Here is a 24,773-nt window from a genome sequence, read left to right on the forward strand (position 1 = left end):
CAGAGCTCTCAAGCAAAAAAAAAGAGAGAGAAACCAGCACGGAATAGCGATAAGCTTCATCAGCAGGAGCTGTGGAATGAGAGAAGTGATGCCATAATTGTGGCAGCCAATAGAAAGGTGTCTTTGGTCCTTCTCCAGGACTGCAGTTTTCAGCTAACTTTACATTACATTTAAATTTCATTTTTATGAAAGCTATAATATCTAGATTTAGGGTTCTTTTTAAAATAGTTATTAATCAATTAACTGTTTAGGAGAATTTAGGAGAAATCCCAGTTCTCAACTTCCAAATGACGAAAAGTCATTTATGGTCATATTTTGTTTCCCTAAGGTCACCTTGAGGATGTTCATGTTCCAGAAAGCCCAGGCAGAGCGAATCCCTGCAGGATACCAGAACCTGACTGAGATCTGCAAGCCCTACAAGGTTGGGGCAAAGTACCTGGAGTTCATTCAGAACCTGCAGAAAAACGAGCTTCCGATGGAGGTGTACAAATTTGAGGAGTTTATATCCTCAGGGCAGAGGTAAGGAAGCACATTTCTTACTCCTCCTCCACACCTCAAGCAATGTAATGCCGCGGACTTTGGATGTCACGCCTACACATGTGTACAAAACAGAATTCCTTTGGGGCTTCAAAACAACAACTATCCATGGGAGCACAAGATGCAGAACGATGCCCACAGGTTCAGGATCTGCCAAAGATGCATGAGAAAGACTGCCAAATCTTTACTAGTGGCGCAAAGTCAATACTATGTCATATGGTTAGTACTATGGGGAAAATCTTACTACAATACATCCTATTTTATCTATTGCATTATTTTTATTTTCCAGCCATCTCTGAATTTGCTGGGTGTTGGGGGTTGGAGAGGGGATAAATAAATTTAAATTAAGATAAAATGTCCAAGCAAGAAATTAAGTTGCTTCAACATAGATTTGCTATTGACCTTTCACAGAGCCTGAGAGCAAAACTACATGTTATGCGGAAAACAGATTCAGCAGATTCTCCTTTGCAAAGGCCACCCCTGGCCATTTTTAAAATCATTTTGTCCCTAGCCAGAGCCCAGAACCCTGAGGCAAGTCAGGCCAGCAGAGTGAATTGAAACATGTCAAGCAAGAGTTCTGAAACTTTCTGCCCCAGAGGCCTACTGGGCAGGGCTGGAAGCGATGGCTGTCCCTCATCATAAATTGGTGGGGGGGGGTAGGTGGGCGTGGCGTCCTAAAGTGGTGGCAGATGGAGGCAGAGCTCAGCATAATCAGCTGACAATTGCTGACAGCATTTTCTGCTGATAGCACTTTTTAGAAATTGCTAGATTCTTGGCCAAAGCAATTTTATCATGGCAAGGAGTTTCATTCTTCAGTTTTCCTCAAGCTAAGTACAGATATTAGCCCTGGAGGCAAGGTGACTCAGTCACAGGGGTTTTAAGTGGAGAAGTTTTGTTTTTTAATGTTTTCCCTACCCCCTCTGTGATTTCTTCTCCTTTCACACTTCTTATCTCTGATGAACTACTAGTGTTTTTCATCCCTTCTCCCTGCTTCTATTATGTTCACTTATTCCTCCTATAAATGTCATTTTTATTCCCAAGTTATTGTTGCTGTTGTTATTTTTAAAATTAACTTTTAATCTCTTATTCTAATTTCCTTCAGCCCTCCTTCCTCTGGCCTTTTCCTCTCACAGGAAGGAAACCTTCCTTCTCTCCTCTCCCTCCCAGCCACCTTTGCTCAGTGTGGGGGGAGTCACTGGTGCTGGCACCCATCCAACCCCAAGGGGACATCAAGGGAAGAGGCGCTGAGCTGAAAGGGAGACCTACCTGAAAGTGGACTGAGGCCCATAGTGGTCCACTGTCTGGGAAATGGTGATGTCAAAGACTGCTTGATAAAGTAGGCACAGGTTGTAGGAGAATCCATTTCATTTGTTGAAGGTGATGCTTTTGTAATGGTTAGTGATTGTGTAGGTACCTTTCTTCATTTAGGGTGGTCATAGCCCAGGGCAGTGGCAGAGGAAGGGGTGTGTGAACCGCCCCGGGTGCCATCAGTGGGGGGGGGGGGGTTGTGTGACAAAATGACAAAAATATTAGTTAAAACTTTTTTTAAAAAAATGGGCTCACGAAACTTTTTAGTTCAGTCAACAAACATAATGAAACGCGACTGGCACTGGGTGCCACACCACGGGGGCTGGCACTTACCGCAGGGCCTGCAGTGTGTTTGAGCCACGCGTCTCTCCTGGGAATGACGTGGTGGCTTGAGCGCCTGCAGGCTCAGCGCTGCCTGAAACGGCAGCGTGGGGCTTGCGTCTGCCCACCGCCTCTTCCTACAGCTGAGGGGGAGACAGCGGAGAGGGTCCATGCAGCGTGCCCCACCCCCAGGACGCGCACGCTGCACCGGGCACCCTAGCAGCTAGCTACGCCCTGGCCCAGGACAATAACTTATGAGACAAGAGCTGCTTCTACACCAGGCACTGAGTATGGAACAAGGGTTCACGGATATCTTAGAAGGGGCCACACAAAGCTGTCCTCCATTTGCAATCTGCCTATGGTTTGCCAGTACATCTTCCATCTTTTTTCTTACTGCACATAGTCTGGCTTGTTGGAGAATGGTGGAAGTGCAGCACCATCTCCACAGGTAGAGGTGCTCTTCTGTCCTTTTAAAACAAGAAATATCTTCTTCCAGCTAGCTGCTTGATGAAGGCTAGTGTGCCTACACATGATGGGAGCAGCAAATGCACCAGCCTGCCACCTGCAGTGGCAAAACCATTGAACCATCGCATCAACTCATGAACAAGTTCTTTACTGACCATTAAATGTTTGCATCCTTTGAGAAAACTGAAGTGCTTGACAGATGCATTGCTTTCTCAGGTCACCCCCCACCAATGCCAGAAGAAAGAATGCTTCACACAATACTCGTATCTCATCATCTGCAGCTGACCTCAGCAGCTCCTCAGAAGATGCCTCTGGAAAGCCATCGTCCTCAAGCAGTGAGCAAAGTAAGTTATGTTTACATTAAAGTCAATTTTCTGTTTTATTGTCCTTCAGTTTTGTTCCATAATTCTTGCCATGGCCCAACTAGATCAGTGAATGGTTCTCACAGGGCTGGAGTGGAGAGAAGGGCCAAGGAACGACAATGACGCATTTCAAGGACCACCCCGTCCAGAACCCAGCACCAGCCTGTGTGGTGGGGCCAGCTTGGCATCACAGCAGGTTTCCTGGAAGGGGCGGGGCTGAGGTTGGGCCTGCTTTCATGCAGAGCCAGTCCAGGGCTCCTGTCCGTGCACCTGCGTGCCCTGGCCTCCCTGTGGCCTTGCCCTGTCCAGGGATCCGCAGCACCGCAAGTGCTCACAGGGTGGCACCACCGCTGCGCCCCGGCGCACAGACCAGGGCTGCCCAAACCCCATGCTCTCCCTTCAGTGACTGGGGTCAAGGTGGTCACTCTACCTTGGGATTGCTAGTTTGAGGTGGGGGGCAACTTTGTAGTATCAGGGAAAACCCTCTTCTCCGTGCATTGGTAGACTTCATTTAAAACTCTGGCGTCTTCTAACAGTAACAGCTTGGATATTAAGGAGGACATAAAAGTTCAGATTTAGCAGAACTTATAGATATGATTTCACACATAAAAAGATAAAAAATGAGAGAGGGGGTTATTCTTAAAGTGAAGGATATCTCTATTTGTTACCATTTGAAAATCTTATTTTCCTAGCACGTCAAACTGAGAGATCAGTGTCTTAAACATACTTTGACTGAGAGTCGGCAGGGCCACAAAAATGCTTCTTGAGTCCAGCTTGTGGGCCACCAGCTGCCTGTCCCAGGTCCTAACTAGTCATTTTGGGAGCCCCCAGACTTCCTTTTCCGTCTCCTGGATCCTCACTTCTTAGCCCTGTTTCTTGGATGCTCCTTTCAGACCTTAGTGGAAATAAGGTGGAGACAGAACAAGGATCAGCAGCTGAAAATTTCTAATGTCTACCTCAGACACCCTCACCCAACATTTTACAATTCTATTTTTTGTTTTCTTTTGTTTCCTATCTCCATGAAAGATTTGAAAGCTATCCATATCACCTCTCCCCCCCACCCAAACTATTGTTATATTATTATATTATTTGGCTGAAAAAGTAACTTCATACTGTCCTGAAAGACAGAAGGTGATTAACTCTGGAGAAACTGCCTAGAGACTAGATTCGCCACTGAATCGCAACAGGGCATCTCCTCTATAAGATTGCTGCAGCTTGCTGCAAGGAAATTACCTCAATCTAGTAGAAGTCAGACTGAATTCTCCCGAGTAGTGTAGGCACTGGCCAAAGTGAACAGTTTTCGTCATGCCTTCTGACCTGTGAACTGTCCAGCAGCTGTTCTCTGCTTCCTTTAAGTCAGACAAGTCTTCCTGGCTGCTGCTCCTTATTTCTTTGACTATGTAAAGACATCACATTTCCCCAGTGATTTACCCCTGTCTGTTACAGTGGTGCCAGCCCCAATCCTCCTTCATTAGCAAAGGGAATTGGATGTTTACAGGTTCAGTTTGACTGGGTTATGAAACCTTAAAACACATTTGAGCTGCATGCATGAATTGAAACTGTGGGCGATGACAGTGCTCTCATATTGCCTACATCACAGTGAAAATATGAGCTGCACACAGCTTTTGTTTCAATCTGTTATCCAGGTGGCAGCAAATCCTCCCACAGTGACACGGAGAGTCTGGGAGGGAGTACTGAGGGCCAGTCCTTAGAGTCACCTGCCTCCAGCCCAGGTGAGAGGAAAGTATGAAATGTTGCAAAATAATAAACATCCATTAAAACGAGGCCTTCAGGTTTTTCCACATAACTTTGTTTTTCAGCACATATAAATCTGCATGCTTGATTCTTTTTTTTGCAATGTGCCTCTTCTATTAAGGGCAAACAAATCACTTTAAAATACCAGGTTTTAATTTGTTTTTCAAAAGTGGGCTTTGAATTTCAAATATGCCTTTTAAAAAAACTGAATAGCAATTTAATTTGTGCTTCCTTTGCAATCCCTAAATTATCTTTTAAAAATTGAATTAATGCATTAATACATTCTGAATTGGAGGCCCCATGAATGGTCTGGGAGGAAGTGATGCCGCAGATTCACTGCAGCTATGTAACTATGGACCTGAATGGAAAACCACCAGGAGTCTGCAGGAAGAGTGTGCTGTAAATAAAATACCCATAATATTAAAACAAAATTCTGAATTGATACTCTAATTTCATGTCAGCAGTATCCATATCTAAAGGAAAAGATATTAAAGAGAGCACAGATCTGCAAATGTTGCCTGCAGAGACTGACATACAAGCCTGCAGCACGCAGGTACTGGGAACCCATTCGTAGTGTGGCCCCATGTCCTGCTTTACAGAGGGCAATTTGAAGGTCTATGCAGCCCAAGTCCAATTGACAAATAAAGATCCCTAAGAAGGGAAAGCAAAGGCACTGAGTCTATTTATATTATAGCAATTATTTCTAAATTTGCGTCTATACATATAAATTAGCATCTGCAAATTTTATGCATTTCCTTTGTCCTTTTTTGGGGGGGTGATGCATTTTCTGTTTTGGGGGTGGGCAATGCTTTAAGCACCCACACTCTCCATCCTTGAAACGTAAGCTATAAAAATATATGTAAAAATAGCAGGCAGGAAAACATGAATGGTATTTAGCTTCATTTTACTCAAGAGTAATTAATGGCCTCAGATTAGTCATGTTCATTAGTTTCAGTGAATCTACTATGATTAAAGCTTAGCTGAATACCACCCCACGTCACAATTGATGTCTATACAGAATTGCATATCTTTTGTGTTCTGAACTTAGACACTGCCAGAAACTTGGGGTGGAGTTCAGTGTCATCTCTTGCAAACAATGCCTCCCTGCAAGCTTGCCAGATAAAGCTATCTCCGCTCCTCCATGCACTGTTCTGGGGGTTTTCCTGACACCCCAGCTGGGACCCAACTTTGGGGGTGGGGTGGGGGGAGGAAGCGGAAGACTCAGGGCTTCCTCTGACAGGGCTCCTTAGGCAAATCTCACCCATGGAATTCCTAATTGTCTATTTCATCATCATCTTACATAAGTTCTACACTGTGATTTTCTGTTTAAAACATTCCTTATGTTGCAAACAATAAAAGATTAAATACTAGGTTATTTGTGTAAATTTGCTTTAATTGATGTTAGTGGCTTTGCACTTCTTTAGTATGGAGAGGGAAATCCAGGTATAAACTGTAATGTAAATAAACAAATCTGGACCACTAAAAGTTTCTGAACTTTCTTCAAGGGTCGCCATACAGTGCATTGCAGTGGTCCCGTTGAGAGTTTGCCAGGGTATGCTTGGTAGTGTCAACATCACTCTTTCTCTCAAAGAAGTACGGTCATGCCTCAGGTTACAGGCGCTTCAGGTTGCGTTTTTTTGGGTTATGGACCAGCCAAAACCCAGAAGTACCGGAATGGGTTACTTCTGGGTTTTGGCAGCCGCACATGCGCAGAAGCGCCAAATCACAACCCGCACATGTGCAGACACGCCGCTGCGGGTTGCGAACGCTGCAGGTTGTGAGCGTGCATCCCGCACGGATCACATTCACAACCCGAGCGCCCACTGTATGTTGAAGCTGATAAGAAAGCTCTCCTGGTTGTATCCAGGAGAAAGCCTATACCCAGGAACTGTAATGGATGGGCATTTTCGTTGGGTGGGATGTACAAGGGCTTTTGCTTGTCCAACTGGCTTTCCCTCCACTCTCCTCACTCCATGTGCCCCCCCCCCCCGCAATTCACTCTGGGAGAGCAGGAGAACCCCAGAACAGAAGAGGGATGTTTGTACAGAAGGAACATCTGTAGTAACTCAGTGCTGAATTCCACCAATTAACTTTTCCAGTTCTAGAGCCAGTTACCATGAGCATCTCTATATTTACCTTGAGATAAGTAGCTGGAGCATTAGGGAAAAAGCCACTTCAAATTGTTAATATTGCAGTGAAACAAAAATTTTCAACAAGGCTGTCTATAGGTTAAACTGAACCCAGTTCCTAAAACTGTAGAGCACTCTTTCCTTTTCAAGGAAGTAATTTCTTTTTTCACAGAAGAAGCATCCTAAGCAGAATCCTGTGTGACTTTGAATTTAACTGGTTTCTGGCTCTTAAGTGGATTCCTTTTCTGTTTTTAATCTGTTCTTCATGTCTAGGCCACAAGAAGTTGTTGAAAGCTCCATCCACAGGCACTGTGTCCTCCTCTGAGGACTGTGAAGGCAAAGATTTAATGCAAGCCTATGACCATGGTGAGAAACAAGCCACAGACTGGGGAAATGAACGAGGGAGGGAAGAGTCCTATAACTGCAAATGCTAGACAAATGGCAGATCATGAGGTTAATCAGTTCTGGGCATGTACAGCTTCAGACTGCAGACTGAAGACTGCATGTTGAATGTTCCCACATAAAAGCAAAAACGCCTCCCAGGAGAAAACCTACATTTTGGGGGAAATGAAGGGCTCGTGTCCTTTTTCTGATGCATATTTTCTAAGGAAAGGTAATATGTTTCATACAGGGGAGGGGGAAATTTGATCATGTAATGGTACTGTTCAGGAACGATTTTACCACGTGATCTCCTGTGCCATGCCAGAATTAAAGGGGCTTTATGGATGCTGGGATTTCTGTGTGGACTCAATATCTGAAGAGGATTGGAGGGACAAATTGCAAGGTAGTAATGTCTCTTGGCCTAATCACAATGAAATAAACAGCAAAAAAGCAGAATGGAAAGTCAACCCACAAGAAATTTAACCACATTTGAATCACTTTCTTGACACGAGGCAAGTGGAAATGTGAGTGAACCCGCCGTGTGAGGGCCAGCCCAGGGTGCTGCTGCACTTCCATGTATCTGGTTAAGAAGGGGCGAGGTTCCTGCTTTACCTTCTCCAGCTTTCCCAGCCCCCTGGCACTTGAGAGCCTTTTGAGCCTGAGTTTGAAGAAACCTTCCTTTGTGTATTCTAGTCCTTCCCACCCTCTGCTATCTGTTCTCTGTGTAGAAGGTGCATGTTTAACTATTAATCTAGAAGCCATGTCTGCAGTCTAATAGAGGACAACAGTCACATGCCTGACCCTCTTTTCAGATCTCACTGATGCCGCCTCTGAAAATGGCTTGTCCCGTTACCACTTTAAGAACATCAGCCTGTCCAGTGCTGCTCAGACCCACCATCTGCGGAAGCTGAGGGGCCCTTCAAAATGCAGAGAATGTGAGAACGTGGTGGTCAAAGGCGTAGAATGTGAAGAGGTCAGTGAGCATTAAAGGGAACTGCTTTGCTACAACAAGAGGTTCAGATCTCAGGCAGGCTGGCACTTGGGCACTGGAAAGGGAGAGGCACACAAATGGGCCCCAGCTTACAGCATAAAGCCCTGAGGCAGATTCTTAGACTTTTAAGTCTGGAAATAATTAGGATTTTGGTTGCGATCGTATGTATACAAGGGGAGAGGAAGTGGGGTGCGGGGGGTGTGGTGCACCCCAGGTGTCACCACTGAGGTGGGTGACAAAATGCCAGGCAGCACTCACTGCGGGGTCTGTAGGGCGCCCGAGCCATGTGTCTTTCCTGAGAGAGACGCCCAAAAGTTCCACCCGCTGCCTCCCCCCCCCCCCAGCTGCAGGGCGGCTGAGTGGGAGGAGGCAGGCAGACTCCAGAGGCCCCACAGGGCGCCCCTCCCTTGCCTCGCCCCTGGGCACGCTGCCCCAGGCGCCCAAGCGGTTTCCTCCGCCACTGTATGTATACTTAGCACTACTTCCGTGTGAACATAAATAGGATGCTGCTGTAAATTTACTAATCTAGTTCCGTGTTTTGCCCTGAGACAGGCTGTCCTGAACATTCGCCATATCCTCACACACTCCACTTGTGTGAAGTTAACTCCACTTGATGAATGTTTTTCAATGAGATTTGATTGCCATTGTGAATGAGACATGTAAAAGAAGATGGAGTTTGTGCTCTGACTCCCCCTGTGTCTGGATGTGGAACCTGGAAAAGAGAATGAAGCACAAATGGAAATGCTTTTCCTCTGCTGTTGGTGCATTACACCTGCCTCAGAGTACTGAGATGTGAGAAATTAGCAAGGGGCCCCTTTGGGGCCAGGAAAGAGTTCAGCCAGAGTAACACAGGATCTTTGGGCCATTTGCAGTGCTGCCTGACCTGTCACAAGAAATGCCTGGAGAGCCTCCTCATCAGCTGTGGTCACCAGAAACTGCCGGCACGGGCATCGCTCTTTGGGATCGACTTCCTTCAAGTGTCACGGGATTTCCCAGAAGAAGTGCCATTCATTGTGGCAAAGTGTACCTCGGAAATAGAAAGGCGTGCCCTGGGAGTGCAGGTAACTTGTCCCTGCATGCAGAAATCCATCAGTGCTCAAACTCCATACCTCTCAGAACCCAGAGTGGGCAGCAAAACATAAAGACATAAACATATGTCTGCTGCCCAAACATAAAGGCTGAATTAATTGAGTAACTATTAGACTATGATTGGCTCATTTGTATTCCTCAGTTCTGTGCAAGTGCAGCAAACCAGAGCAAAAAAATTTCTAGACATTAATCCTAAAGAAATGCGTGAGTCATGCCTGGTGAAATCCCACAAATAAGCAGGGACCAGAACAGGATTTCTGGTGAAGAATTGAGCTTTTCTGCTGGTGCAGAATTTTATATCCGCCATTCTCCTATCACAGTAAGAAGGAGACAGTGGTGGGAGTTCCCAGTTATTGGGAATTTTTAAGGTGATGAACAGCCTCACCTCTAATGAGGAGCAGACTGTGCTGGGGCAGGATCTAGGTGCTTACCTATGAAGAAAAGACAGGTTGCCTGCTTCTTTGCGTGTCTGTATTGCAGCAGTTCAGGGAAGGTGCAGAAAGTGGGGGGTGGAAACAGCGGGGGGGGGGGGTCAGAGAGTTGTGAGGCATCCCTAGACTCTTTCTTTCACTCTGCGCGGTAGCCCTAACTTCCTGGTGAGCTAAGGCGTCTGCTTATGGCCTTCAAGAGCTGCCTCAGAGTTTCAGTCCATGTGGATTTCCCAGTTTCATGTGCTAGCAGTCCAGTCTCGTGCACACACACTTCTGCCTCCCTGCTGAGTCAGAGGGAAATCCCAGGTCCCTTTCTGACACATACATCATGTGTGGTGGTCTCAGGCCCAGTCTCTTTTTTGTCCTTGACGCAGGGCATTTACCGCATCAGTGGAGCCAAATCACGGGTGGAGAGGCTGTGTCAGGCCTTTGAGAGTGGCTGGAGGCTGGTGGAGCTCTCGGATCATTCACCCCATGACATCACTGGAGTCCTTAAACATTTTCTTAAGGAGGTAAGAAATGGAGGGGGAGACACCCTTAGAATTTCCTTTCTCTAAACCTGAGAGTGGTTTCCCAAAGTTTATGTCTTTAGCAGACTCTGGGAACTCATCAAGCTACACATCCCCAACCCTTTTCGGGTGCGTGTGCTATTTTATCTAAAGGTGGAAACAAATGTAATATAAAAAAATAAACATGCAACTGGGTTCAGTTTGTTGGGAAATAACTGGTGAATACCAATAAATCCTGAAGTCCCAGATGTGTGGGGAACTACAAAGAAAAACAGCTGACTGCATGAATTCAGAAATAGGGTGTGGGGCTTGACTTCAGCCAAAGCAGCCCCCAGCAGAGTTTAAAACACAGAGCTAGACTGCGTTTACAAAGCATGGGAAATATAGGTCGTTAGACTTTTAAATGTCCCAATATGAGTGCTTTCAGTTCTCCCCTGCCTCGGCCCCTCTTGAGCTTAATAGACCACAACCTTTAGTAAGTTTAAATGCTTTATTTCAGTAATCACCGGTCTCACTCATGCGTTGTTCAATGCTACAGCAGAAACAACACAAGTAAGGTATTCTTGCTTACAAAAATGCAGAAGTGATTCTCAAACATGTGGACTGAGTCTGAAGTCCCAGGCTCAGACATCTGCTCAACTTACATGGTTTAAAGGGAGAGGGCAAGGAATATGAAACCTTTAGTTCCTCCCTCCTTGGAGGAAAGGGGATGTGACATCACAGAGTCTACTCTAGTAATTTTGAACTCTGTAGTCCTTAACCCCTTCACATACTAACTAGCACAGGTATGCATTGTTAGGTTTGACTACAAAACTCCCACACACTCTACGTTAAAGGTAAAGGGACCCCTGACCATTAGGTCCAGTCGTGGCTGACTCTGGGGTTGCGGCGTTCATCTCGCTTTATTGGCCAAGGGAGCCGGCGTACAGCTTCTGGATTATGTGGCCAGCATGACTAAGCCGCTTCTGGCGAACCAGAGCAGCACACGGAAACGCCGTTTACCTTCCCGCCGGAGCAGTACCTATTTATATACTTGCACTTTGACGTGCTTTCAAACTGCTAGGTTGGCAGGGGCAGGGACCGAGCAACGGGAGCTCACCCCATCACAGGGATTCGAACCGCCGACCTTCTGATCGGCAAGTCCTAGACACTCTACATTAGTCTTGTTTATTGTGGCATTGCTGCTCCTTCTTGCTTGCTCATGAGTTGCACAGCACGTGCCCCAATCTGTAGTTATTCTGCTCCTTCTGTTCCCTGATATTTCTAACTAGTTTTATTATGTATTTTTATTTATTGCGTATGTGCACAGTAACCCTTAATTCAGGGGTCACCAGGATCCTCAGCTTTCACTGAAATTAGGCTCGAAAGAAGCATTCTGTTGTGGCCAGTAGAATAGGTTGTGGTATGTGCTTAGTAGAAATGGGCAAAATGGGCAATTTCGGTTTCACATTTTTCCAACATTCAGTTCTCCACAAGTCCACATTTCTTTGCAATTTTCAAAAAAAATTTAAAGTCCTCATAAAAATCATAAGTGTTTTAGGGCAAACTTCTCATATGCATGTGCTTGTATACCATCTTACTTCTACTATGCACATTTCCCCCCAGAGCTGTGCTGGTTCCTCTAATATAATGCATTTTTGCATGTGATTTTCTCTAATATAGGCAGTTTTGTGCACATTTTTCTCAACTATATGTATTTTTGTGCACATTGCTGGGCTGGAGAACTGTGCTGCTAATTACAGAAAAGTGTGAATTTTGAAGCATGGCTCTGTTCCAGAACCTGCATTTTTTCACAGTGTGTGAATTAGGTATCTTCTTCTTTAAATGCAAACTGAATCAATGTCCCTTCCCATCTCTAGGGTTTGGTTGAAGTGTTTGTGCATGTGGGTGTGGGTTTATGGTGACCAAAACAATTTTCAAATGGCCCCCCCAAATGTCGGTGACCCCTGCCTGGAGTAGTTAGGGCATCCCATGACTGCCCATGGTTCTGTTGCATCTGCTCTGCTCTCAATTTTCCATTGTACTTTGTACTGTCGAAAGCAGCTGTAGGCTCTCCAGATGCTATGGTAGATCTGTGGCTGAGGGAGGAAGGCTCTTCTCCTGGGAGACCAGCATTCTTTACAAGATTGTGATGCTCAATTAATTATTTTCTATCTCGCTCTTCCAAAGGAGCCCAGGAAAGCAAACGATGACACAATAAAACAATACAATTAAAATAAAAGGAAGGTATATTTGAAAACAAGAGCTTTTACCTTTACCTTCTGCTGGAAGTGGTTCGCTCATTTCTCTGAAAACGTTTGCAGTCGCATGTAAAGGGGGGGTTTTCTGAATCTTCTCCTCCCTTCTTCTTACAGCTTTCCAGTCCTGTGCTCCCGTACGAGCTGTATGATGATTTCATGGCTCTCTCCAGGAGCGTGCAGAGAATGGAATACAGAACAGGGGCTGATGCCAAGACCTTGGCAGATCCCATCAAGAGTACAAAGGATTTACTGCGCAAACTGCTACCAACAAATTATAACACATTACGGCACCTCATTGCTCACCTCTACAGGTAACAGGGAGACCAGCAGTGACTCCTGAGCTCTTTTCTTGTAGGAATAAGAGCCGCTTTGGATGCTCTTTGTAAAGCTCTAAAGTGCGGTATAAATATCCTTAAGAGTTAAGTATCCAGTTTCAATACAGATCCATTGGTCCACACCTCTGTTTGCCCTGCCACTTTCCCCTGGGAAAACCTGCTGTTTCCTTCTGAAATGGACCAAATGGCAACTGGGTTTTCTGCAGATTGCCATTTGTTCCAATTCAGCAATAAAGAGTGTTTTGCAGGGGAAAGCTGCAGGGCAAACACAAAGCCACTCATACCTAGAAAGCCCAGAGCCCTATGAAGCAGTGTGCGCCCACCCACCCCAGGTCTCACTGGGGCTCCCTGCGCCACTGCCTGTGTTTATCTGCATGATACTTGGGTGTCCTGCTTTCTCCCAAGGGCTCAGGCTACCAGTAGAACATATAAAACCAGGGGCAAAGCTAGGCTTTATTTCACGCAAGTCAGACCCAGTTTGACACCCCATGTGCATTTATGTTCACACACACGTAGACTGGGAGCCTCAATGGCGCCCCTCTGGAGGCTTCACCCAGGGCAAAAAACCTAGCTAGCCCCCACCCCCGAAGCTATAGTGCTGTATGAGATTTATGTTTTCCATCCCCAGATGCTTTTAAAATGGTGTCTGATCAAGAATTCAAAAATTGAGAATAGCGTCCACAAGCCACAAAAACCTGTTTGCATCTTCCTTAAGGGCAGAGCTGCGCATTGATGCAAACATATGTCACACAACCTTAGTGGCATCTTCTTCTAGGGAAATGGTGGTCAACCTGAATCCAGTGATCCTTGAAGTTCCTCAGAAGCTTCCCCGGGGTTGCTCTATAAGAAGATCAGTCATGGAATAGGATTCAGACCACTTAGTCCATTCACGTGAGACCCAGTCAGCCCCAAACCTCATACAAAAACCTCTCCATCTTGCTAAAGTTCTGCAACTAATGAAAAAAGAGAAGAGGGTAACTCCAGAGTAAATCCTTGCAAGGTGAGGGGAACCTCAGGTGATAGGTTAGCACAACTACTTTTGCACCAATAGTATAAAGCTATAATGGTTATTCATGTTTTATGTAGGGTCTAGGCTCTTCCCTCAAGGTAGCACTCCTGAAGGGGTATTGTATTTTTCCAGTACTCAAGCAGCAATATTATACTGCTGGGAAAATGTGATCCCTTATGTGACATTATCATCATTGCTGTACCATGTGGACTGCAGTTGCCTAAATGTCACAGCCCCTATTGAATGGCACCAGTGATGAAGGACCCATCCCATGCATGCCAACCATGAAGATGCTTTTTAGAATGAAGTGGAGAAGCCCTGAATCCACAAAGCCACAAAATGAAAATGACTACCTACCTTACTGAAAATGTAGCCTAAGCACCTCAAATGTCTCCCATTTCTGGAAAATGTTTAGGTTCAGACCTTTGATGATTCATTCTCTCTCCTCCCCCCTCAAGAGTGGCTGAGAGATATGAGGATAACAAGATGTCTCCCAACAACCTGGGGATCATATTTGGGCCCACACTAATCCACCCTCCCTTGAGCAATGAAGTTTCCATGTCGTGCCTCGTGGACTCAGGGTACCAGTCCCAGCTGATTGAGTTTCTCATCCTCAACTACGAAAGGATTTTTGGGATGGATGACCTGCCTCCATCTGTGCTTTGTGAACGTGAAAACTCTTTGAAAGAAGCAATTACCAATGAAGCTCTTTCAAGCAGCGAAAGAGATGGTGATGCGCCTTCTGAGGTAGGAGTGGGGGCGGTATTCCCAAGCACATGCTTCCCTTCATTTCCCTACTCCTTCCCACATTGCCTCTACAGATATACTTCCATGGGCACCCCTCAAAATGGTGGTGCTAAGAATAGGGGAAGTACCGTATTTTTCTGTGTATAAGATGCTCCCATGTAGAAGACGACCCCTATTTTTTGAACCCAAAATTAAGAAATCTATATTTTAGGGTTGCCATATCTCTAGAAGTGAAAATCTGGATGATTGGTGGCAGCAGAAGGTTGTTGAGCTTTTTTTGGCCAAGTGGGCAAAGTGTAACCCCCAGTCCCCCCGCCAAACACACAATCCAACCAAGACCTTTGCTAGAAAATTTAAAGATCCTCCCGGCAATCAGCCTGTAATGGCTAGCAGAACTGGTTCTGGCAGCTTTTTCATGGCAGCCGCAGGAAGGTAAGTAGTGTTTCTTAAAACTCCTGTGCATTCACCATCTCTGTATAAGGTAAAGGTACCCCTGCCCGTACGGGCCAGTCGTGTCCAACTCTAGGGTTGTGCGCCCATCTCGCTTAAGAGGCCAGGGGCCAGCGCTGTCTGAAGACACTTCCGGGTCACGTGGCCAGCGTGACGAAGCTGCTCTGGTGAGCCAGCACCAGCGCAGCACACGGAAACACCGTTTACCTTCCCGCTATAAAGCTGTACCTATTTATCTACTTGCACTTAGGGGTGCTTTTGAGCTGCTAGGTGGACAGGAGCTGGGACCGAAAGACGGGAGCTCACCCCGCCATGGGGATTCGAACTGCCGACCATGCGATCGGCAAGTCCTAGGCACTGAGGTTTTACCCACAGCGCCACCCGCGTCCCCCATCTCTGTATAAACCAAACCCCAATTTATGACTTTAAAAATTAGCCAAAAACATTGTCTTATACATGGAAAAATATGGTAATTGCAAAAACACAGGATGCCAGATTCAATATAGAAATCATCATGTATAAAAGGAGTATTTGACATTGGTGGGACAACATGACTGTATCCAGGTCAGGAGAAAAATGATCATACCATGTTGTTGTCCTGTAGCTGCTAAGGTCAGGACAGGGGTGAAAATAGCCAGGTTATAGTACAAATGCCTTCCCTACATGTGGCCACATATTCCGTCCTTGGTATCCAGTCGCTGTTGGTGGGCTGAGATGCTGCTGCTCTCCCAGCTTCCTGGAGGGAGGCAGCTGAGGCCCAGGGAGCTCAGCACTGTGCAGGCACAGAAAGGCAAGAGCAATGGACTGGCTCCACTGTATTGCCCAGGGCCAAGCTCCTTCCATAAGTGCATGCGGCATACGGTGCTTGGAAGCCGGGAGAGCCAGGGCACCTCACTGACAGCTACCATTGGTTTCTATAGCTAAAGGATCTCAGGTGATTTTTATTTTATTTTTTATTTTTTGAGACATATCAAGCTGTTACTAGTCAAGGTTGATGGTACTAGGTAATGTGGAACATTTCTGAATTTACTATAAGAGCTGAGCTGTGGAAGAATCACATGATGGTTTTGTTTTGGACTGAACCCCTTTTTGCTACAGGTAAAGGAATTGCATGTTTGAGTCACATATGCATGACCTTTTGCACATGAAAACCTAACATGTCAAGGGAAAAATTGGCCTAGAACTCTTCTCCTAAGCTTTATATATGCAAGCAGTGTTTTATGGGAGAAAATTCAAAATGCAGCCCCTGATCTGTAGTTCGACGCAGTACAACCCATGTGCTTCTGCTCAGCACATACCTTGGTTCTAAGACTACTGCCAATATGATTGACAGGCCTTAGGATTACTGGGCATACAAGGATCCCTCATTTCTCATATTCTGTTGCCTCCATCTTTTCTTCTGAGCTTGTCAGTCTGCATGTGGTTGGCCTCTGTGGTGCAAACTGCGATGGAGACACCAATGTTCTACATTTTACAAGGATCTCAATTTTAAAAAATAAATTGCCAAGCAGTGTATGGGGGTGGGGGGAGCGAAATTTTGCCAACATTTCCACTTTATCAGAATAGATCCATTTTTTGACATTTCAAAAGCACATAATACGACAAATGGCAGTGACCAGTTTCAAATTCTGAAAACAAAATGTGAGCAAAATGGATGTTTCAACAGGGAAGATTCTGAAACAAAAATATTTATAAAATAATGAAAATACTCCCCCCCACACATTTTTTTAAAAAATGTGGCACTTGAATTTAAAACTTTTAAATGAAATTCTGTAATTGAATGATTATATACACACACAGTAATGGGATTCTTTCCCTCTGACTCTGATTCTAACTTTTTGAAAGTCCTTTTGCAAGTTTGCTTTTCTTGCAGCAGCCACACCTTCATACAGGTGTGGCTATATGGGGAGTGCAATACACAGATTCACAAACATGGCTTTTCCGTCCAACAGAAGTCCTCCTCTAAGCCGTATCTGGATGAAGACAATAGCACTGCTGTGGATCCTGCCAAGCAGAAGCAGTGTATGGAGCAAACCCACTTTCCTGAAAGTGGGGAAACTATAGGTAAAGTTCTTTCCTAGATCCTGATCAGGCATTTAAAGAATATTGGTTCCTATTTTGGGGAAAGAATATTGTATTCTTCAGGTTCAACAGTGCCCCACACTTCCTCCAAACCATTAAGATCCACAATGTCTCCCTCATAACTTCCAGACACCCTGTCTCTCTAGATAATATTTCTATAGCAACATTTCGAGAAGCCACTGCATTCTAAATTTTGCCTGCTCTAGTATTAGAATGGCCAAACCCAAATGATATATCTCGATATAATAAGAAAGGTATGACCCCCCCCCATAGGAGGATTTGTATTGCGACATCATTCCTGGTTTGGCGTGAAGTCATGGTGCTGTGGGGGTGCAAAAGTGAAGGCAGGTTGCGCAACAGCAGAGGTCATGGCATAGGAGTAGGAAGGGAGAGACAGTGAGAGGGGGGAAGTGGTTAAAGAAATGGCAGACATTTGAGTAAAGCAGAAATAGAGAGAGCTGAAAGAAAAATGGTGATTTTAAACCACAGCAGAGGTTTGACTAAAGACCTTCATTGTCAAAACATTGTATGAAAGTACTATGGAGTATTTTAGAGCTTGCATATTTTATATCTCTCACATGAGGCAGCTAAGGAATTGGAAAGGGAGAAGTTTGAGTACTGGAGATACAGGGAGATACACCGAAAGCAGGGGGAAGGGGCTGTTCTAAACAATGACAGAAGTTTTGAGTAAAGGGAGATAAAGAGACACTGAGAGGAAAATTGCAGTTTTAAACAATGGCAGAGAAATGAGTGAAACAGGGCTGTAAAGTCACACAGAGAGGAAAAAAGTGGTTGTTTTAAACAATGGCAGAGGTTTCAATAAAGCAGGGATGGAGGAACACTGGTGATTTTAAATAATGGCAGAGGTTTGAATAGAGCAGGCAGAAGTGACACTGCGGGGGGGGGGCGGCAGTTTAAAACAAGGTTTGAGTACAGCAAGAAGGAAGTTTAGAAAGGCTCTGTTGTGTTAGTTTCTGTGTTGCATCCATCTCTGCTATTTTTCCATCATAAAACTAGGTTTTATTTTGTTTTTTTAAAAAACAACAACTCCTTGTCCCATCATTCCTGCTTTATTTAAATCTCTGCCATGGATTAAAACCACCATTTTCCTCCCAGGGTCTCTCCACCTCAACTCCCGTGCTTGGGAAGCCCAACAAAGGAAGTGATCAAAGAGGAGATTTCCTCGTCATTAACTTTTAATAAGCATTGCTTTGGGACATATTTTTTAATTTTTTTTATTGAATTTCACTTAAATAACCAAAAGAAAAAACAAATCAACAATTTCAAAAGAAATATCCATACATAACACAAAAATAGCATCAGTTTCCATTACAATTCTTTGTCTTCTTCCTTAAATCTTTATATCTTTAAATCTTTAAATCTTTTCTCTACATACCTATTGACCTCCTTCCCTCCCGATTTCGGGCTTCTGAATAAAACTTCTTTCTTTTTTCTGCAGCTTTAATTGTTAATGGTTTGCGCATCATAAGATTTATATCAAACCTGCTGTAGTTTTTAAGTTTCTATAGTTTCCTTCAATGTATACCATAAATTTATTCCAGTCACTAATAAACTTTGTATTTTTTTGGTTTCTATTTTTTTGCGTCATTTTTGCTAGTTCAACATATTCAAATAATTTTGTTTGCCAATCTCTGATAGTTGGGGTGTTTGGGCTTTTCCAATTTTGTGCTATTAATATTCTAGCCGCTACTGTTGCGTATTGGAATAGTGTCTTATCTTCTTTTTTAATTTCATCCCCAATTATTCCTAGTAAGAAGGCTTCTGGTCTTTTAGGGAGTGTATTTAAATATTTTTTTTAACTCATTATAAACAAGTTCCCAGAACTTCTTCATTTCTTCGCAGGTCCACCACATATGGTAGAAATTGCCTTCTTTGATTTTACACTTCCAGCAAGCCTTATTTCCTGTTTTGTACATTTTCCCTAGTTTTGCCGGTGTGATGACCTATACATCATTTTTTCCAAATTTTCTCTAAGCGTAACGCATGCTGTGAATTTCATTACACTGCTCCATAATTTCAACCACTTATCATATTCTATATTGTATCCCAAGTCCATTGCCCATTTTGTCATGACCTCCTTTATTTCTTCATCTTTAGTGTCCCATTCTAATAATATGTTATACATTTTAGATAATAACTTGGTTTTACCTTCAATTATTTCTGAAATTTAGATTTTTTTCTCATTTATCCCTACTTTTTTATCTTCCTTCCATACTGCATTTATTTGATGAAATTGCAGCCAGCCTGTTAATTTATCTTTCAACTCCTCATATGTTCTCAATTTCCAGCCGCTTTCTGATCTTATCAGTAGGTCTTCATAAGTCAGCCTTTCTCCTTCCGTGTTTGCTTTTTTCGTTGTTAGGATGTCAATTGGTGATAGCCACCAGGGTGTTTTCCATTCCAAAAGTTTTTTATTTTTCTCCCAAACTTCATATAGTGGCCCTCTGATAATATGGTTTGAAAAACCTTTATGTACCTTTTCTTTATTTAGCCACAAATAGGCATGCCAACCGAATCTGTTGTTGAAGCCTTCTAGGTCTAGCAGGTCAGTGTTTTCCATATTAATCCAATCTTTGATCCAGCAAAGGCAGGAGGCTTCGAAATATAATTTCAGGTTTGGCACTGAGAATCTCCCTCTTTCTTTCCGATCTGTGAGTAATTTGAATCTAATTCTCGGTCTTTTCCCTTGCCATATAAATTTCGAAAGAGTTTTTTTGCCAATCTTTAAACATTGTGGAACCTCTAATCACTGGAATGTTTTGGAATAAAAATAACATTTTTGGGAGTATGTTCATTTTTATTGCCGCCATCCTTCCCGACCACGAAAGTTTTACTCTGTTCCACGTATCTAGATCTTTTTTAATTTCCTTCCATGTTGTAAAATAATTGTCCTGAATTAAGTTTATGTTTTTTGTAGTTAGCCAAATTCCCAAATACTTTATTTTTTTAACCACCTTGATTCCATTCTGTATCTCTAATTTTTCTCCTTCATCTTTTCCCAAATTTTTGGACAACATTTTTGTCTTTAATTTATTTAACTTAAAACCAGATAGTTTACCATACTCTTCTAGTATTTCCAAAGCCTTACTAACACTTTTTTGCGGCTCTTCTCAGGATAAAATCAAATCATCTGTGTACGCTTTTAGTTTGTATTCTTTCGTTCCTACTTTGATCCCTTGAATCTCTGGTGTTACTCTTTTTTTGTTCATGATTACCTCCAATACCATAATGAATAAAAGCGGGGATAGAGGGCACCCCTGTCTTGTTCCTTTTTCAATTTTGAATGAATTTATTAAATTGTTGTTTATAATCAATTTAGCAGATTGGTTCGAATAAATCGCTTTTATTCCTTCCATGAATTCGCCCTCTAGGCCTGCTTTCTCCATGCTTTTTAGTAGGAACTGCCATGAAACATTATCGAATGCCTTCTCAGCATCGATGAAAATCAGCGCTGCAGGTATTTCATTCTGTATTCTGCTCTGTATTCTGCTCTGGTCAGACCTCACCTGGAGTACTGTGTCCAGTTCTGGGCACCACAATTCAAGAAGGACACTGACAAACTGGAACGTGTCCAGAGGAGGGCAACCAAAATGGTCAAAGGCCTGGAAACGATGCCTTATGAGGAACGGCTAAGGGAGCTGGGCATGTTTAGCCTGGAGAAGAGGAGGTTAAGGGGTGATATGATAGCCATGTTCAATTATATAAAAGGATGTCACATAGAGGAGGGAGAAAGGTTGTTTTCTGCTGCTCCAGAGAAGCGGACACGGAGCAATGGATCCAAACTACAAGAAAGAAGATTCCACCTAAACATTAGGAAGAACTTCCTGACAGTAAGAGCTGTTCGACAGTGGAATTTGCTGCCAAGGAGTGTGGTGGAGTCTCCTACTTTGGAGGTCTTTAAGCAGAGGCTTGACAACTGTAGTGGTTTGGAGTTACTCGTGCGTAAACTGTCCCCTTTTGGAGCTTGGCTGCCTGGGTTAAACCGTCCTGACTGCACAGCCCATCTCAGCGTGGCTGCCTCAGTCGCTCGCAGAATCTGTCTGTGGGCGTTTCTTAAACCGTTGCCAGCATAAGAGTTGTTTGACTCCCAATCGTCTCCACCTCTCATTGCGCAGGAGTCTCCTGTGCAAGGAGGGCGTGGGTAGTGGAGGACCAGGGCTCTCCTCACTGACTTCCAAGGAAGAATCCCGGAGCCCTTCCACCTCTTCTCCCATTTGCTCTCCTGGATCCTTGGTGTTACGCTGATTTCCTTCCCCCTCCATCAAGCTGCGTCTCCCCCTAGTGCTTGTACCTTCCCCTGCAGAATCGGAGAGCCTCTCCTTCGCCTGTTGCTCTGATGTCAGTTTCCTGACATCCACCTCCCCTCCAGGACCCCCCCCAACCCCCGCTCGACCTGTGCAATCGAGTTCTCTCTCTTCCTCGGCCGACGAGACGGGGAAACCCCTGAAGAAACCGTCACCCTCCTCAGTGGATTCGAAAACCTCTGTCCACCTGCTTTGGTTCCCACCCACGGGGTGACCCTCCCAGTCCGATTCTTCCTCGGATTCTGAAAACCCCTTGAAACCCTCTTCGTCATCTGTGGTTCCAAATTGTTCCTCCCAGAACCTCTCTAAGGGTTTGGGCTTGTCTGGGAACCAGCGATGGAATACTTCCACCATATACCTGTCATCGACGGCTTCCGCGGGAACCCACGTGTTTTCTGACCTGGGCTCCCCTTCCCAAGCCACCAAGTACTCCACCTGACGACCTCGCCACCTCGAATCAATTATTTCCGTGGCTGAGCTCTGGTGTTCCCTTTCTTCTACCTTCGGTTGTGGGATGACTCCTACCTCCCGCCCCGGGAATTCCTGCCCCTCCCTGTGTGGTGAGAGCAAGGACCTGTGGAACACAGAGTGTATTTTCATACTGTCGGGCAACATGAGCTTGAATGCTACGGGGTTTACCTGTTGTGTTACCTCAAATGGCCCCAGCCGTCGGGGATGCAACTTCTTACACCCTCCCTTAAAAGGTAACCCTTGAGTGGACAGCCACACCCAGTCCCCCACCCGTATGGTTTCCCCTTCCCTGCGGTGCTTGTCTGCCTGCTTCTTGTAAATCGCCTTGGCCCTCTCTAAGTTCATCTTAAGTTGCTGGTGTAGGGCTTCCATTTCTTCCACAAACTGCTCCGCCGCGGGTACACTCCAGTTTTGCTCCTCACTCCCCGGGAAGGCTCTGGGATGGCACCCATAATTGGCCATAAACGGACTCATTCCCATGGACACGTGTTCAGCGTTATTGTACGCAAATTCAGCCAGCGCTAGTTTCTCTACCCAATCGTTCTGCCTCTCGCTGACGTAGCAGCGTAAGTATTGTTGGAGTATACTGTTTGCCCTTTCCGCTTGCCCATTGGTCTCTGGGTGCCTTGCTGTCGAGAACCCCACCTCTACTTGCAGCAAGCTCATGAGCTTCCTCCAGAACCGGGAGGTAAATTGTTTTCCGCGGTCGGAGATAACCCTCAAGGGGGCGCCATGGAACCTGAAAATGTGCTCTACAAACAATCGTGCCGTCTCTTCGGCCGTCACCGCATGTGAGCAGCCTATAAAATGGCACATTTTGGTCAGTAAGTCGACTACTACCATGACCGCGGTTTTCCCCCGTGATTTGGGCAAATCAGTCATAAAATCAATGGACACCACCTCCCAGGGTTTGCTCGGTGTGAGTAAGGGTTCCAGTAAACCTGCTGGTACCGTTTGCTCCCCTTTAGCCCTTTGGCAGCGGTCGCACCCTCATACATATTCCCGTACATCCTCCCTCACCCGTGGCCACCAGAACTGTCTGGTGACCAACATCATCGTTTTGTGCTGTTCAAAGTGCCCCGCTGTGGGGTTGTCATGGAGTTGTTTGAGTACCCTTTCTCTTAGAGCTCCCCCCAGTACATACATGGCCCCTCTATAGTACAACAACCCTTCTTTCTCCTCAAACCCCTCTGGTGCCTCTCTCCCATCTCGTAGCTCCCTGATTTTAGTTCGTGCGAATTCATCGTTCCTAGTAAGCCCTGCCAGTTCTCTTTTGCCCACTAGAGTTCCCCCACACACCCATCGGTCCTCAGGTATGATGTGCCGTGTCTCCGGTGGCCCCTCTCCTTCGAAGTACTCTGGCTTCCGCGAGAGAGCATCTGCTCTCACGTGTTCCTCTCCGGGCACATACTGGATTTCAAAAGAAAACTTGGAGAATTCCTGCGCCCAGCGAATCTGTCTCTGGTTGAGCACTCGTGCGGTCCTCCAGTATTCCAAGTTCTTGTGATCTGTACAAACCTGGATCTTGTGCTGTGCCCCTATCAGTAGATGATGCCAACGACGAAAGGCAGCGTAGATCGCGAGCAGTTCTCGGTCATACACGGTATAGTTTTGCCTATCTGCCTCCTTCTCACTGAAGACCTCCTTCAGATCAGAATATTGTGGCGGCACCTCCCCCTTCTGTCCCACTGCCATTCCTGCCACTCGGGCGACACTCATCCTGGGTGTTTCCCCTCCTAGGCAGTGCTCCAGGCAGTAGGCTGACCCAAAGCTGACTGTCCTCTGATACCACGCCACCACGGGATCATGTTGTGCTAGCCAGCTCATTCCTAATATTATTGGGGGCCCCGCTAGTGAGGCAACGTGAAAGGCGATCGTCTCTGAGTGCCTGGACACCCTCATTCTCATTGGTGGGGTCTGGTGGGTCACTTCCCCTCCAATAAGCTCCCTCCCATCAATGGTGGTTACTTGCAAGGGAAAATCCAAAGGTAGCAAGTGAAGCTGGTGCTCTAATGCAAAGTCCCTGCTGAAGAAATTGCAGGAGCTCCCTTAGTCCAGCATCCCCTGAACCTTGACTGGGTGCCCATTCGGAAGTTCTAGCACCACCTCAATGGCTATCGCTGCCCTTGGGGAATCTGGTTTGGGCACTTTTACTGGTTGCTGTCCTGGCTGCTGTGCCCGCTGATTGGCAGCCAAGCGTTCCCGTTTCCCTGTTCCTGTGTCTGTTGCTCTTCCTCCTCACCTCCCACGGCCCCCACCATTCCTTGCCAGGCCTTTCTCTGCGGGCAGACTCTGGCAAAATGTCCTGGCCGCTGGCAGAGGAAACATTTCTTGGTCGTTTTTACGTCCTTTCCCTCCCTCTTGCGACCATCGCTGGAGTTTGAAACCTCCTGGGCGCGCGCACCACCTATTTCCATTGGCTCCTCCGGCGGGGAAGGCTGCCTTGGTATTTCAGGAATGCGGTAGTCATGGCAATGCTGCTCTCTCCTTTCCCGCCTCTCCTGCGCCCGCGCTTCCTGCCGTACACCAATTGCAAGTGCTGCTTTGGTCAGCTGGTCCATGGACTGTGGGCGGGGTGCGCGCGAAAGCTCATCCTTGACCGTTGGTGACAACCCCTCCTCAAACAACATTTGTATGGGTTCAGAGTCCAGCTGCCACCCGAGACGGTGAACTATCATTGCAAAACGTGACCAGTAGTCTCTAACTGACTGGTCTCCCTGTTTACAGTTCATCATTCCCGTTTTGTCACACTTTGTTGCACATCACTGGAAAACATTGCGTCCATCGCCTGGAAAAATTTCCCCAGGTCCTGCATGGCAGTATTTTGCGTCGCCAT

The 24,773-nt window shown here is 45.5% G+C and overlaps 1 protein-coding gene across 3 annotated transcripts in view; it reads left to right on the plus strand.

The window, feature by feature from the left end:
• GMIP (GEM interacting protein) overlaps positions 1–24,773 on the plus strand; it is a 109,500-nt gene that overhangs the window by 76,347 nt on the left and 8,380 nt on the right. For all 3 annotated transcript variants that reach the window (XM_083486273.1, XM_083486274.1, XM_083486275.1), the window contains 10 exons: positions 329–519; positions 2,848–2,975; positions 4,640–4,726; positions 7,151–7,243; positions 8,071–8,231; positions 9,122–9,310; positions 10,144–10,281; positions 12,633–12,829; positions 14,321–14,609; positions 17,012–17,123. In XM_083486273.1, coding sequence (XP_083342399.1) covers positions 329–519; positions 2,848–2,975; positions 4,640–4,726; positions 7,151–7,243; positions 8,071–8,231; positions 9,122–9,310; positions 10,144–10,281; positions 12,633–12,829; positions 14,321–14,609; positions 17,012–17,123 — 1,585 coding nt within the window. The remainder of the gene's footprint in view (positions 1–328; positions 520–2,847; positions 2,976–4,639; positions 4,727–7,150; positions 7,244–8,070; positions 8,232–9,121; positions 9,311–10,143; positions 10,282–12,632; positions 12,830–14,320; positions 14,610–17,011; positions 17,124–24,773) is intronic.

The sequence above is a fragment of the Podarcis liolepis genome (genome assembly GCF_965112155.1).
Source record: "Podarcis liolepis genome assembly, chromosome: 2".
NCBI lineage: Eukaryota > Metazoa > Chordata > Lepidosauria > Squamata > Lacertidae > Podarcis > Podarcis liolepis.